Below are 16,586 nucleotides of genomic sequence, written 5' to 3'. Positions count from 1 at the left end.
AAGGCCAGCAAAGTTATACAAATAAAAAGTGTTTGTTGCTGTAGAGTATAAACTGGTGCTTTGTATAATATGTATCATAATTGTGAATCCATAAGCTTGTAGATGCAACAATTATATTTCTAGGCATTTACACAGAAGAATCATTTGTATGACTGCTCAAAGATATGGACAAGAATCTTAGTGAATCATTAACTGGAGCTAAACATTTTTAAAGAAGTAAAATGTACATAAAAGACTGCTGAAATACAATATTCCCTCTTATCTGCAGTTTCATCTTCCCTTTCAGTTTCCCTGAGTCAACCTAGGTCCAAAAATAAGTGAATACAGTACAATAAGATATTTTGAGTGGGAGAAAGACACATTCACATTACTTTCATTATAGTATCTTGTTATGATTGTTCTATTATTACATTGTTAATCTCTTACTGTGCCTAATTTATAAATTAAAGTTTATCATAGGTATGTGTGTGTATAGAAAAAAACACAGCATATCTGCAGTTTCAGGCATCCACTGGTGTCATGTAACATATGCCCCACAGGTAAGGGAGAGGCTACAGTATGTTAGGAAAATCCACATGACAGAATGCCACGCAAATACTAAAAGAATAAGGTATGAACATCAAAAGATGGATGCAAAGTATTATTGAGGTATATCATTTTATTTATGTAAAAACATAATGCTTCTATATGCTGACATGAGGAGTGAAATCAGAGGTGAAAGGGGCAAGACCCTTACTTTCTTGCTTTTAAATTTCCCTAAATTAGGGGATTTATTTATTTATTTGTTTTTTGACAAGAGTCTCACTCTGTCACTCAGGCCGGAGTGCAGTGGTGTGACCTCAGCTCACTGCAACCTCCACCTCCTGGGTTCAAGCAATTCTCCTGCCTCAGCCTTCTGAGTAGCTGGGATTACAGGTGCGTGCCACCACGAGCAGCTAATTTTTTGGTTTTTGGTTTTTGGTTTTTCAGTAGAGATGGGTTTTCACCGTGTTAGCCAGGATGGTCTCAATCTCCTGACCTCATGATCTGCCTGCCTGAGCCTCCCAAAGCGCTGGGATTACAGGCATGAGCCACTGCGCCCAGACAAATTAGGGGCATTTTTATAACGAAGTTATCAGTAGCAGAGTCCTTTTCTATGCCATTTGTTAATAGGATACCAGTACATAGTTTTCCAGAAGAAAAGAAATGCTCCTTGCTGCCCTTGATTATTTAATGTAAACTTTCTTAAGGTGTTTCCCTGTCACACATGTTAACATATGTTAATGTGTTACATAAATAAAATTATAAGCCAAGTGTGGTGGCTCACTCCTATAATCTCAATACTTTGGGAGACTGAGGCAGAAGGATCACTTGAGCCCAGGAATTCAAGACCAGCCTGGACAACACAGGAAGACCCCCATCTCTACAAAAATTTTAAAATAAGCCAGGCTTCGTGGCACATGCTTGTGGTCTCAGATACACAGGAGGCTGAGGTAGGGAAAGGCTGCAGTGAGCTGTGATAGTCCCGCTGCACTCCAACCTGGGCAACAGAGCGAGACCTTGTCTCAAAAATAGAAAGTAATAAAACAAAATAAAATTATATTCCTAATATTTTGCATCCATCTGTTGATGTTCATATCTTATTTCTGTGTATTTGCACAGTATTCTGTTATGTGGATATTCCTAAAAACACTTTCGTTTCACGTAACTTCCTCCAAGTTGTCACTACATCACAATCATACTTACTAGGTCAGCTTTTGATATGTTGCACCCCAATCCCTAGATTGTCTTAAGGCCTCTCAGACCATGCCTACTAAGACTGATCTGATAACTTTCTTCACTGCCTCCCTGCTCTTTCTCCTCTTTCTTTAGTTCATGGAATTATTTTCAAGCTACACTTCCCATACCATCACAAACTCCCCCATACTTCAATCACTAGATACATACACCAAACTTAGTCAATGAATAAGGAAAGGATAACTGTATTCCCTGGTTGAGGTATAGAATTTTGGATATGAAATAAATATGAAAACATATATATTCATCTTCTAAATGTTTTCAATCCCACTGATAAAGTATACAGTGAAATTAAAGGGAAAAATGAAAAAGGAGGAACATGATAGTTTAGAAACAAAGCTTTACCATTGCCTGTCCCACAACAGAAAAGCTTGTGGCAGGACAAAGATTCCATGACGAAATCGCCATAAGCAATTGCAACAGACGCAAAAATTGACAAATGGGATCTAATTAAAAACTCAAGGGCTTCTGCACAGCAAAATAAACTATCATCAGAGCAAACAGGCCACCTACAAAATGGGAGAAAATTTTTGCAATCTATCCGTCTGACAAAGGTCTAACACCCAGAATCTACAAGGAAATTAAATGAATGTACAAGAAAAAAACAAACCACCCCATCAAAAAGTGGGTAAAGGACATGAACAGACACTTCTCAAAAAAAAGATATTCATGCAGCCAACAAACATGAAAAAAAGCTCAACATCACTGATCATCAGAGAAATGCAAGTCAAAAATCACAATAAGATACCATCTCAGGCCAGTCAGAATGGCAATTATTAAAAAGCCAAGAAACAACAGATGCTGGCGAGGTTGCAGTGAAAGACGAATGCTTTTACAGTGTTGGTGGGAATGTAAATTAATTCAACCATTGTGGAAGACCGTGTGGCAATTCCTCAAAGACCTAGAACCAGAACTACCATTTGACCCAGCAATCACGTTACTAGGTATATACCCAAAGGAATATAAATCATTCTACTGTAAAGACACATGCACATGTATGTTCACTGAAGCACTATTCACAATAGCAAAGAGATGGAATCAACCCAAACGCCCATCGATGATAGGCTGGATAAAGAAAATGTGCCGTATATACACCATGGAATACTATGCAGCCATAAATGAATGAAATCATGTCTTTTGCAGAGACGGATAGAGCTGGAAGCCATTATCCTCAGCAAACTAAGGCAGGCACAGAAAACCAAACACCCCATGTTCTCACTTGTAAGTGGGAACTGAACAATGAGAACACATGGACACAGGGAGGGGAACAACACACACTAGGGCCTGTCAGGGGTAGAGTGAGGGGAAGGAGAGGATTAGGAAAAATAGCTATGCATGCTGAGCTTAATACATAGGTGATGGGTTGACAGGTGCAACAAACTACCATGGCACATGTGTACCTATGTAACTAACCTGCACATCCTGCACATGTACCCCTAAACTTAAAATAAATCCCAGCACTTTGGGAGGCCGAGGCAGGTGGATCACAAGGTCAGGAGATCGAGACCATCCTGGCTAACACAGTGAAACCCCGTCTCTAATAAAAATACAAAAAAAAATTAGCCGGGCGTGGTGGCGGGCACCTGTAGTCCCAGCTACTCGGGAGGCTGAGGCAGGAGAATGGCGTGAACCCAGGAGGTGGAGATTGCAGTGAGCCCAGATCATGCCACTGCACTCCAGTCTGGGCGACACAGCAAGACCCCGTCTCAAAAAATAAATAAATAAAATAAAAATAAATAAATAATTTAAAAATTAAATAAGGCTGGGCAGGATAGCTAACGCCTGTAATCCCAGCACTTTGGGAGGCCGAGGCGGGCAGATCACCTGAGGTCAGGAGTTTGAAACCAGCCTTGCCAACATGGCAAAGCCCCTCTCTACTAAAAATACAAAAATTAGCTGAGCGTGGTGGTACATGCCTATAATCCCCGCTACTCAGGAGACTGAGGCAGGAGAATCGCTTGAACCCAGGAGGCAGAGAGTGCAGTGAGCTGAGATCACATCACTGCACTCCAGCCTGGACAACAGAGAGAGAGACTCCGTCTCAAAAAAAAAAAAAGAAATGAGAAACACTATCTTAAAATGACGTAACTTTTTAGATAACACCAATAAGAATTCACTCACGTTAATATTCCAGAGAAGGACACCTCTATTTAGTGCTCCAATCCCCAAGAAAGAAAAAGAACATGGCATAAAATTGAGGTTTTCTTTTTATAGTGGGTCTGAATTCTAAAGCCCAGATGAGAGAAATATTATAACAAGTTTTGTCTATTAAAGATGAGGTTTCACTGAGAAGGTTTAAAAAAAAGGACTTATTTAAAAAACTGAATTCTCTTAGAGAGCTACACAAAGAGAACACTATAAGATACTAACACCTAATTATAGTATGTAAAGCTGAACCCATCAACAGCCAAAAGAGAAGAAACGTTCACTCTATCCCTCAGGTTGTTTTTAAAAAACGTTTTTTTTAACACAAAGTCACACTAGTTTCTTAAGATTGATTTATGGCCGAGCACGGTGGCTCACGCCTGTAATCCCAGCACTTTGGGAGGCCGAGGTGGGCGGATCACAAGGTCAGGAGATCGAGACCATCCTGGCTAACAGAGTGAAACCCCGTCTCTACTAAAAATACAAAAAAATTAGCCGGGTGTGGTAGCAGGCGCTTGTAGTCCCAGCTACTTGGGAGGCTGAGGCAGGAGAACGGCATGAACCCAGGAGGTGGAGCTGGCAGTGAGTCGAGACTGCGCCACTGCACTCCAGCCTGGGTGACAAAGGAAGACCCCATCCCCAAAAAAAAAAAAAAACATTGATTTATAAAAGGAAAAGCTATTTTCTTTCATTAACAAAAAAAGACAAGAAATTGAGAAACAGAGTTCTAAACATTCTAGTTACAAAATACAATAAAATTTACCTTACAAAAGCAGCAAAGGAAGATACTATTCGAAGTAACCAGGGAGCATATTCCTGCATTTTTCTGTACACATCACAACGAAAGACAAATGCCTAATTTTAAATTCTTTTAGTACTTCATATATAAACTTTGGCATAACCACTATGTTTCATTTAGGATTTACAGGACTGATCAAGAAACTAGACCAAAATCACATCATCCACATATTTATACACAGGCCTTTGAATTACATTTTATAAATTCAGACCTCTGGCTGAGTGTTTAGAAATAAAAGGGCTATTTTAATTTACTTTATTTTGCTTGTTTATTCCAAGTAGCTTTAAGACACTTATCAACAGCTTAAATATCATGTGCTCTGCAAAGTCTTCCTCAGTCTCCTAGATAGCTAATCAACTTCTCTTTTGTGGTACTACAGCATTTTATTTAAAATTTTATCACACAATATTTACTCTTTTTACATGTCCCTGCATTGAAATATCTTCCAGGACAGAAACCAGGTCTTAATCAGTTTTATAGCCTCAGAAGCCAGAGCAGTAACTCAGTAAGTACTTAAAGAATGAATGAACGAGCAAATGAACTAATGAACTAATTAACTACACAAACTACAAACAGAATACAAGAGGTCTAAAGCGTGGTTGTACTGTCCTTCCAGATTCTACAGAAGAGGTGACTGGGAAGAAAAGCACTGCACAAAGACCAAAGGTTTGGAAAAACTGTGGTTTCATTGGTATTTTCAATACTAACATATACAACAAATTCAGTATTTCCACTGTTCACTACCAGCTTTTACTCTTAAAAAAATTAAGTGGCTTCTATTCTCTGCATATTTTTGGTCAACTTGTGTGTTGCAAAGTTGTTTGTGACACACAATTACTCCAAAACGTATTGTATGTGGGTATTTTTCATTCTTGTGAAAAATGCATATCTTTGACATCTATATAAAGGTTATTTCAATTTGTCATTTTGTGTAGAAAAATTACATAAAACACACTGTGTTATCACAAAATAATTAGAAGAAGTGATGAAAATGTCTTTGAAATTTTAAGTTAGTTGATTCATGGATTTTTTTCTTAAAGAGGATTAACTTCACAAATTTCCTTTAAAACACACAATAACACACTAGTTTGAGTTTCTCCTACCTCTCCTTCAAAATAAATACATATAATCTCCTGAAAAAATGCAAAGTACACTGGAGTGAGAATCCAGAGAGCTGTAGTCTTTTCCCACATTAATCATTCAGCCTATAACCTGAGTCAGTAACTTCCAAATCTCCATCTGCTCATGTATAAAGGGGATTAGATGTAATCAGTAATTTTCAAATTGGACTACAGAAGCCTCAGGGATTCTGCGTGTTTCAGGGATGGAGGAATACAGGATAATTAAGAATTTGTACTTCTTAAAAAGAGTTCAAAAATTACTACATTATATGATTTGTAAGGATTCTTTAACATCCAGAACGCTATTACTCTATTTCTTTATCCTATTCAAAACAGCTATTATTCTCACATTTTAAACTGGAAAAATAAAATACCAAATATATATACATCCTTCTTAAAAATCACATAATGTATGCAATGGAAATCACTGTGGTATCTGTTGGTAATAGTTGCCCTATTGTCATGTAACAGCAAATGAAACATGGCCTTCCAGAATCAAAACTAGAAATTATTTTCCCTTTGAGCAAGTCAATTATCCCACTAATGTAATTTTGAATATCATCAGCATTAAAAATATATATTTAAGGAACTGAATTATTATTTTTAAAATACCTGTACTATAAATTGTAATTCTCTTCTTTCTGCTTCCCATTGTTCTTCTTGTAATCTAAACTCCTCCAACGCTGTCTCCCTGATAAGAGACTCCATCTCATTCTTCTCCTGTTGATGTTTTTCCAATGCTTCCTTTATATAAATAAAATTTTGCTTTACTATTAGATCAATAAAAGTTATCTTTCTTCCTTCATCCCCAGTTTAAATGTACAAAGAGGCTCTCCTTACCTATAGATGTTAAAACTCATCATAATTCATGTTAAAATCATTAATAAGGCCGGGCGCGGTGGCTCAAACCTGTAATCCCAGTATTTTGGGAGGCCGAGACGGGCGGATCACGAGGTCAGGAGATCGAGACCATCCTGGCTAACATGGTGAAACCCCGTCTCTACTAAAAAAAAAAAAAAAAACTAGCCGGGCGAGGTGGCGGGCGCCTGTAGTCCCAGCTACTCGGGAGGCTGAGGCAGGAGAATGGCGTAAACCCAGGAGGCGGAGGCTGCAGTGAGCTGAGATCCAGCCACTGCACTCCAGCCTGAGCGACAGAGCAAGACTCCATCTCAAAAAAAAAAAAAAAAAATCATTAATAAAACTATAATTTGATCATCAGAATGTAGATCTGAGTAAGAAGCTATGGTTATTTAAACAACAGGTTATACCTTGTTTATATAGGCATATATTTACCTATTACCTATATATAAGTACATATAAGCAACAGGCTGTATATACCTGTTTATATAGGCATATATTTTTCTGAAAAATGTAACTTCAGAGGTTTGAACAAAATATCAATATATGATATCATGATATCATATGATAGATATAAACAAAGTAAATTCCATTTAATATGGAAATAGCTACCTGTGATCAAAAGTCTGGATGATCCCTGATAATTTATATATAAATTTGACACAGAACAATGTATTTCCAAAAGGGAAAAAGGGGCGAAGAAAAGAATTTTGTCCAACAAATTAGGATAAGGAAACTCTAGAATGTTAAAAATGTGAAAAGCAAAAAACAAAAAATTTAAGTACAGGCTGTAATTTCTAGTTCTATAGATAAACAATTCTTGAAAAAAAAATTTCCTTTTTGGTTTTCCAAGGTGTACTACATTTGCAAGATCTAATTTGGTTCAATATCCTAAAAACATAAAATGCAATTTGCTGAGAAGCCCAATTTTCTACCTACAGGGTTTAAAATCGAGTTCCCATTAACAGAAGAAAAAGTCTATGGTTTACAAGCATGAGAAAGAAAGTCTCTCATGTCCATATAATGGGAGCAGGGATCTGTCTAACAAATATTACCCTCCTGACTTATAGAAAGCTTTCAAAAAGAGCCTTGAGGCGTTTTTCCCCCCAAGGGCTAAATAGTGACTCAAATTCAACTCCAAACTGTCCCACGGGTCTCTGTGCAGATTAGTTTAAAGCCAATAGCCTAAAATCAAAGCACAGTTCTCCTAAGTAGCTAACTGAGATCAGATCAAAATCTTCTACCTTGAGGTGCAAGCTGATTGGCTGAAGAAATGCTACCACCATCACCCTCCTCTCCACATAACTCCAAAACATGGTATGTGGGGAAGGTTATACAGGCCCATCCAGGGACTTGTAATATCAACTACCACCAAAACCTCCCCCATTCACACACTAATGGAGCCCTTCTGCATGCCAGCCAGTGTTCCAGGGTCTAGCAATACAGTAGTAAACAAAAGAGACAAACTATGACCACTGATGTGGAAGAAATCAAAAGTAAATTTGCTGACAATGACAACATCTGGGAATGACTGTGCAAAAACTTTTACAGTTTGTAAATGCTTTTGTATAATTAACTTTTAGTAAAGACACATTTCCAGAATTCAAAAAAGCCATTTACACCAATGGTAAAGGTAGAACATTTTTATCACAGTTTTTTTTTTCTTTGTTTTGTTTTGTTTTGTTTGTTTTTTGGGGGGAGACAGGGTCTCACTATATTGTTCAGGCTGGAGTACAGTGGCTATTCATAGGCCCAATCATGGTACACTGTGGCCTCAAATTCCGGGCCTCAAGTGCTCTTCCCACCTCCAACCTCCCTACTAGCTGGAACTACAGGCATGTACCACCATACCTGGGTTTGTCATGTAATTTTTTTTTTTTCATTTAAACTGTTACTTCAAAAAAAATGGCAAATATAGACAACTCAAAATCTACCTTTTAAGTCACTGGCAACTTCAACCTTATACCACTTTTACTTTAGGGAGTAAAAAGGGAACAAAAAAATGAGGGAATAAATAGCTCACAATTTTAGTAAAAGTTAAATATGTTACATATCATGTCTATACAGAACATGCTCTATATAGATAATGAAGCTCATATAAACATACAAATATTTTTCTATATTTATTGTATATTCAGACCAAAATCCAGTGCCCATGTTTCTAAAATTTCAAATTTTCATGTCGCTACACAAAACGCTGTAGATTCTTACCTTCTTACAATACGCCCGTATAAGTGCTTTGTTGGCTTTTAACGTTTGATTAGTGACCACAAACCATTTTTCACCCCAAAAAGTATACCTATTAATATACTAAGAAAGCGATCAGCAAAAATGCCCCTAAAAAAGAAAAAATGGGAGGGAGGAAGGAAGGAGGAAGGAAAAAGGAAGGAAGGAAATCCAGTATAACTTCAAGTAATGTACAACACATCTCGGTGAATTACATATAGGAAAATTCCTTTATAAAAACTATTTCACCTGTAGAGTTTTCTCTAGTCTGCTTTTTTCTTTCGTAAGTAAATCATATTCTCGATTGCAATTTTGGATCATATTGTCTCTTTCCTCCAAATCATGTTCAAACCTTCTGCATTCTTCTTTCCATTTTTGCTGAGAAGTCTGAAATGCTTCCTCAATTTCATTTGTCTTTGCTTGAAGTTCTGAATTTTGTGCTATTAAGAATAGAATAACAGGTACATTTACAACCATGAATTAAATAAGAAGGAGCTCCAAAACCTAGGCATTGGAGTTGACATCATTTACAGCATGATCTTAGGATAAAACAATTAACCTTTCCATTACAGTAAACTCTTGAAAACCTTTCCAGTCCAGTAAACTCTTGAAAAGTTCACAGTCGGCCCGGCGCGGTGGCTCAAGCCTGTAATCCCAGCACTTTGGGAGGCCGAGACAGGCGGATCACAAGGTCAGGAGATCGAGACCAGCCTGGCTAATACGGTGAAACCCCGTCTCTACTAAAAAATACAAAAAACTAGCCGGGTGAGGTGGCGGGCGCCTGTAGTCCCAGCTACTCGGGAGGCTGAGGCAGGAGAATGGCGTAGACCCGGGAGGCGGAGCTTGCAGTGAGCTGAGATGCGGCCACTGCACTCCAGCCTGGGCGACAGAGCAAGACTCCGTCTCAAAAAAAAAAAAAAAAGAAAAGTTCACAGTCTGTAAACCAATCTATTCTACAATTTTTCAATCTCTTGTTCCCCTTCAGACAATGATGATTTTGCTATGAAACAGTGTGACATATTTCTGATGGCATATCCAAGTTTAGGTGCACTTCTAGCACCGGCTGCAAGTCTATTGATTTTTGTCCTATTCAAGAAAACAAACCAGCTGAGTGTGGTGGGGCACACCTGTAATCCCAGCTACTCTGAAGGCTGAGGTGGGAGGATCACTTGAGCCTAGGAGTTGGTAGACCTCCTCTCAGATTTTTTTTAAAAAAAGAAAAGAAAAGAAAAAGGAGAAGAAGAAGAAAGAAAAATCAATTTTTAAGACTGCAATATATAGGGCAAGTTTTTAAAAACAGTAGATTACAAATTTTGATATTTGACTACTGACAACAAATTAGTTGTGGCACATCTTACACAAGTGTCACAAAGCTGAGGCTGGAAACCACTGCCCCAGCCCTTAGAACTGTAGCTATTTACTTTGCCAGATTTAGGTGCAACTCACCTCTTACCCTATTACCTCAACAATAACCAACACCTATCAACACACTACCACTGCTGCTCTGTTTCAGCACCTAGAAAAGAAGGAAATGCTTCCAGGTCTGGCTCTATCACCTGCCACCTGATTAAACCTCTGTGATTCTCTGAGTCTCACTAGGAATAAGAATGTCCCTAGTTAAGTTTTTGTGAAGATAAAATGAGGAAATGTTTATAAAAACGTGTTAAAAAACGTAGCCACAGCTACATTAGCAGCAGTATTTCTAAATTATATTTACTTGCATTATGAATGAATCATATATTCAAAACATTCAAAATACAAAGGTATAAAAGGTGCAAAAGGAAATACATTAAAAGTCCCCCTCCCATTCAGCTGCCATCTCCAGAAGACATTCTTCCATGGTCTCTCATCCAGCATTGCAGGAAAGTAGTTTGAGGCCATTTTGACTTCTGATCCTTTGCATTTAACCTCTTTTTCTTTTCTCTTGAAAGCTTTAGAATCTTCTCTTTGTCTTTATTTTTCTGAAATTTCGTAATGCTATGCCTTCAGTAGGTCTACTTCTTTCCATACGGTAAATATTCGATAGGCTCTTTCAATCTGGCAATTCATATCCTTTAGTTCTGAGATGTTATCTTGAGTAATTTCATTGATGATTTATCATACATTTTTGTTTTCTCTCTTACCTCTTTCACTATCCCCTATTATTCAAATTGGTTCTCAAATTTTTTCATCTCTTCTCTCCTATTTTTCTACCTCTGTCTTTTTAATTTCTGGGAGGTTTCTTCCATCTTCATCTTCCATTGCTTCTAGGGACATTTTTCATTTCTGCCTTCACATTTTTAATTTGTTAATTTTTTTCAAGCCAAACTGTATCCAACTTTATTAATTATATTTTTCACAAACAATAATGGTATTGCAGGCAGGTATTTCAGTTAACAGTATACAACTTTTAAACTCCCTCCCCTTCAAAGGACTACCAAAATCAGAAAGCCACTATAAACCCAATGAAGTCCTCATTTGATGTTCTGAACAGGGAAAGTTTAGAGTGGGGGTTGACATTTCACATTAACATGTTGTTTAACAACTTTTCACCAGCCGACTCTGACTTTTAGGAAGTGAAATGAAAATGGCAGAATTTATCTAAAGATCTACAATCTAAAAACAGAAGCGCTGCTATTTTGAGGCCTGCCATCTCAGTGGTGTCACTGGAAAGTCCAGATTGCCTGAAACACTGACAACCAATTACCGGGAGTCAATCCCAAGAGATGTCTGGGCTTAAGGGAGTTAAGTCTATGCTGAAGGTGGAAGGGAGAAGAGGACATAAAAACAAATTTGTTTTTCCACACTACAAGGTGTTTGTGCCAAGGTGGCTATGTGTGTCAACATCAGGGAATCTCTCCTCCTGGGAGCCAAGAGGAAGTCTCTCAAAACTAGAAGGGAAAGGTGTTTTCCCCACATCAATCCACTTCGGAGACATTCTATTAGTAACACAAGTCCCTTCCTCAAAAAACGACGTGTTCTGTGGGGCAACAACATAGCTTTAAATTAAAAAATACAACAAAGCCTGCATTTTCATAAAACTTGGTTGAAAAATATTTCAAACTGTATAGTCACCAAAGGTACACAGTTATCAAAAATGCACACATTTCACTTGGTGTCTCCAGCACCCTGAGCTTTCTGTGCCTGGTCTGTTTTGGCATCTCCATTTCCTGCAGGATTCTTCCCCTCCTTGTAAGTGTCAGCTTTTCCCTTTGGGTACCTTTTCTCCCTTCTTTGCAGGTGAAAAGAAGACTTTTTAGGCTTGGGCTCTGGCTTTGAAGGAGCAGGTTTAGCAGACAACCTTGCAGATCTTCTCTGTAGCTTGGCTTTATCTCCTGTAGCATCCTCTTCAGACTTTCTCTTGGGCATGGTGGCGATGCCGGTAAGACGTAGCACCAGATGCAGAGATATAACGGCGTGTGGGCTTTGGTCAGTTCGAGAGTCCTTCTTGCCTCTTCTTCACACTGCTTCCATATTTTTAATTTCTTTTCTTTGTTTTTGTTTTTTTTTTTTTTTTTTTTTGAGACAGAGTCTCACTCTGTCACCCAGGCTGGAGTAGAGTGGCACAATCTCAGCTCACTGCAACCTCTGCCACCCAGATTCAAGCGATTCTCCCGCCTCAGTCTCCCAAGTAGCTGGGATTACAGGCACTTGCCATCGTGCCCAGCTAATTTTTGTATTTTTAGTAGAGATAGGGTTTCACCACGTCGGTCAGGCTGGTCTTGAACTCCTGACCTTGTGATCCACCCGCCTCAGCCTCCCAACTGCTGGGATTACAGGCGTGAGCCACCGCGCCTGGCCTCATATTTTTAATTTCTAAGAGCTTTCATTTTTTAATAACATCTGGTTCTTACTTTATAGATGAAATACCTTCTTTCAGCTCTGAAGAAATTAATGCTACTTGTTTTAAATGTTCTCCCTGCAGAGCCTCTGTTTCTTCTAAGTTGATTTCTTCCCTCCATTTTAGAGGGTTTCCTCATATATCTGATAACTTGGTTGTCTACTCTCATTAAAAGTGAGAAACTAGGCCAGGCACGGTGGTTCACGCCTGTAATCCCAGCACTTTGGGAGGCCAAGGCGGGTGGATCACTTGGGGTCAGGAGTTCAAGACCAGCCTGGCCAACATGGTGAAACCCTATCTCTACTAAAATACAAAAATTAGCTGGGCGTGGTGGTGTATGCCTGTAATCCCAGCTACTCGAGAGGCTTAGGCAGGAGAATTCAATGAACTCGGGAGGCAGAGGTTGCAGTGAGCCAAGATCACGCCACTGTACTCCAGTCTGTGAGTGAGACTCCCTCTCAAAAAAAAAAAGTGAGAAACTATAAATGTAGTACAGTTTATACATTAATATACCCACCACCTAGAATCTGAGCTTCAAGGTAGAAGTTAACAACTTTCGTCTTCACTGGAGAAGGATCTGGATGGCTCATTTATTGGGAAACCTCCAACATCAGTATCATTAGGTTTTTCCTCCTGGCTTTGTATTAGTCCGTTTTTTTTTACAAAGACATACCCTACACTAGGCAATTTACAAAAGAAAGAGGTTTATTGGACTTGCAGTTTCATGTGGCTGGGGAGGCCTCACAATCATGGCAGAAGGCAAGGAGAACCAAGTCATATCTTATGTGCATGGCAGCAGGCAAAAAGAGAGCTTGTGTAGAGAAACACCCATTTTTAAAACCATCAGATCTCGTGAGACCCACATCACAAGAACAGCATGGGAAAGACCCGCCCCGATGATTAATCATCTCCCACTGGGTCCCTCCCATAACACGTGGGAATTATAAGAGCTACAAGATGAGACTTGGGAGGGGACACACAGCCAAACTATATCAGCTTGGTCAGGTGATACACAGAAGAGTCCTCCAACATCTGGCATAGAGTGTAGAAATGCAAGTGTTAGCTTTTGGGGAAGTCAATATACAAAGGAAGTTGGGGGCTGAGCATGGTGGCTCATACGTGTAATCCCAGCACTTTGGGAGGCCAAGGTGGGAGGACTGCTTGTGGCCAAGGGTTTGACACCAGCCTGGTCAACATGGCAAGACCCAGTCTCTACCAAAAAAAAAATTTTTAATTAGTCAAGTGTGGTGGCATACACCTATAGTCCTAGCTACTCAGGAGGCTGAGGTGGGAGGATGGCTTAAGCCCAGGAGTTCAAGGCTGCACTGAGCTATGATCACACCACTGCCCTCCAGCCTGGGCAACAAAGTGAGACTCTATCTCTAAAAAATAATAGAAATTAATTAACTAAAGGGAAGCTGGAAGGAATGGCTCCTCAATATTCAGCATTCAGAATCTTCCTGGTTTTGCCAGTCAAAAGACTCTCTATTTTACCATCTCCAGGGATTAAACCTCTTGATTTCCACTAGTAATTCTTAAGTAATCTCAGAATAGCATGCTCTTGGAAGGAAATCTAAGAACCCATCTGCGTCTCAAACGGCTTTCATCTAAACCTCCTTATTTTACTCACTACTGCTACTCCCATACATAATTCCAATGGTATCTGGTGCTTTCAGTTTATAAGCCTTTTGACTAAGAATTTCTCTTTCAGCTTTCCCCACTCTGGACTTAGGATTTTAATGTCTCTCTGACTCAGCTATTCCTTATCCATTCGCTTTCCAGCTTCCAAAATTTTCTCCCTTGTCACACCCCCTATTCTCTCCATTGCTACGGGATTATCTCATAACTGCATTAGGTTTTTTATACTACCCTCAACACTTCATTACAAAAATTTTAAAAACAGAGAAAGTTGAAAGTATTGTGCAGTGAACATCCATATATCCACAACCTGGACTCTAGGATTGTTAACATTTTGCCTTATTTGCTTTATCAGATATTCATTCATCCATCAATGTTTGCATTCATTTATCCACCCATCAGTCCATCATATATTTTATGCACTTCAAAGCAAGTTGTAAACATCAGTACATTTCACTCCTAAATAGTTCAGCATGTATACCATTAATTAGAATTTAGTATAGTTTAGTATAGAGCCTGGAATACATGTTTAAGACAAACAAACAAAAACCCCTTTATGATTCTGTTGATTATTCATGGAAGAAGTGCTTCTAAAAAGTGACTAACAGAATTTTGAACTCCTTTTTCCATATATGCACAGCATAAAAATATTAATGTAAAGTAGATAAATGTTCACAAAATTGCCAGAAGACTTTTTATATGTACCCAGCTAAGTCTGTACATCAAAAGTCAGTCAATGAATCAAAACCTTACCTCTGACCCTATATGGGATATACACACAACAGTGAGGAGTAATATACAACAATCAGGTTACAACCCTAAACATGGGAAGAAATAGAAACAGTCTTACCACAGAGCTTTTCTTGGATCCTATGTGCCTCGGCTAATCTTTCTTCAGCAGCCCGTCTTCCAAGACCAGCTTCCTTTCTAGCAACAGCTAGGTCATATTCCAGACTTTGTCGCAATGCTTCTCCCTTTTCAACCTCGGACCGTAGCTTGGCAATCTGGCTCTCATAGCTTGCCAGCTAAAAACAAATTCCTGACATCAACATGTGTCCAAAGATTATGAGAGCATACACTCAAACATTTAAGTTTCTTAGAGAAACTTGTTTCCATAATATATACAAGGCAAAAATTCATAAATTTATATGTTCTGAATCACTAGAAAGGAAGCACTGTCTTACAAAATGACACTCATTATGTTTTTTACTTTAGAGAATCCACTAGAGGAAAAAAAACAAAAAAAGTCTTACAAGAACTTTTTATAAAATTAAAGATAAATTACATGTTTTAATCAGAAATAGTCACACCTTGGCCCGGCATGGTGGCTCACTCCTGTAATCCCAGCACTTTGGGAGGCCAAGGCAAGAGGATCACTTAAGCCCAGAAGTTCAAGACCAGCCAGGGCCACAGGGGGAGACTCTGTCTCTATAAAAATAATAATACAAAAATTAATCAGGCATGGTGGTGTGTGCCTGTAGTCCCAGCTACTCAGGAGGCTGAGATGGAAGGATTGCTTGGGCCTGGGAGGCAGAGGTTGCAGTGAACAGAGACCACGCCACTGCACTCCATCCTGAAGGACAGAGCAAGACTGTTTCAAAAAAAAAAGAAAAGAAAATATTCATACCAAAAAAAAAAAAATGCATGATACATACTAAGCACTTAAAAATTCATTCTTTCCTTTCCTCCTTCTATTCCCTAAATGAAACCAATAAATAAATTGCATCAAAGTAGTTTAATATTGTCTGTATTATTTCTCTTGATTATGGTATCACTGATCATAAAGTAATAAAAGTGCCAATTTTGCAGGGATTTAAATGAACAAATATCGAATCTGTGATCCTTCTGAAGTAGCATGACAGAAGGTCAGAGACAACTGGCTTCTCAATAGGCTTGATCAATGAGAGGCACATGTGGAGTGACTGACAGCAGGGGAAGTGAAAATGTCAAGATACTTCTGCCTTTCTAGATCTACCTCGAGTAGTTATCCCTCTCTTGTCTGTGGCTGCAAATCCTTATGGACAACCCCTCCCTCCATGGGCCTTGCTTTGTCCAGTTCTAGCTCTAATCAACCTTGGGAATAGAAGCAGTTCTTAATGTTGTTGGGTTGTCTTAATCTCCTCTAGTTGTCTTTTCCGCTTTTCTAGTACCTGTGTAACCAATACCCGCTACTAATGTCCCTTTGTTGTAAGACTTAGAATGG

The 16,586-nt window shown here is 38.8% G+C and overlaps 1 protein-coding gene across 8 annotated transcripts in view; it reads right to left on the bottom strand.

Moving 5' to 3' along the window:
* LOC105489083 (coiled-coil domain containing 171) overlaps positions 1-16,586 on the bottom strand; it is a 395,301-nt gene that overhangs the window by 354,140 nt on the left and 24,575 nt on the right. For all 8 annotated transcript variants that reach the window (XR_011612600.1, XR_011612601.1, XM_071077821.1 and 5 more), the window contains exons 4-6: positions 15,234-15,408; positions 9,175-9,365; positions 6,454-6,585 (exon numbers count right to left, since the gene is read on the bottom strand). Coding sequence is in view for 6 of the 8 variants with exons in the window: in XM_071077821.1 (XP_070933922.1) it covers positions 6,454-6,585; positions 9,175-9,365; positions 15,234-15,408 (498 nt within the window). In the remaining 2 variants the exon portion in view is untranslated. The remainder of the gene's footprint in view (positions 1-6,453; positions 6,586-9,174; positions 9,366-15,233; positions 15,409-16,586) is intronic.

The sequence above is a fragment of the Macaca nemestrina genome, chromosome 14 (assembly GCF_043159975.1).
Source record: "Macaca nemestrina isolate mMacNem1 chromosome 14, mMacNem.hap1, whole genome shotgun sequence".
In the NCBI taxonomy this organism is placed as follows: Eukaryota; Metazoa; Chordata; class Mammalia; order Primates; family Cercopithecidae; genus Macaca; species Macaca nemestrina.
Note: the sequence above shows the minus strand (reverse complement) of the source record. Positions and strands in the feature narration are given on the sequence as shown.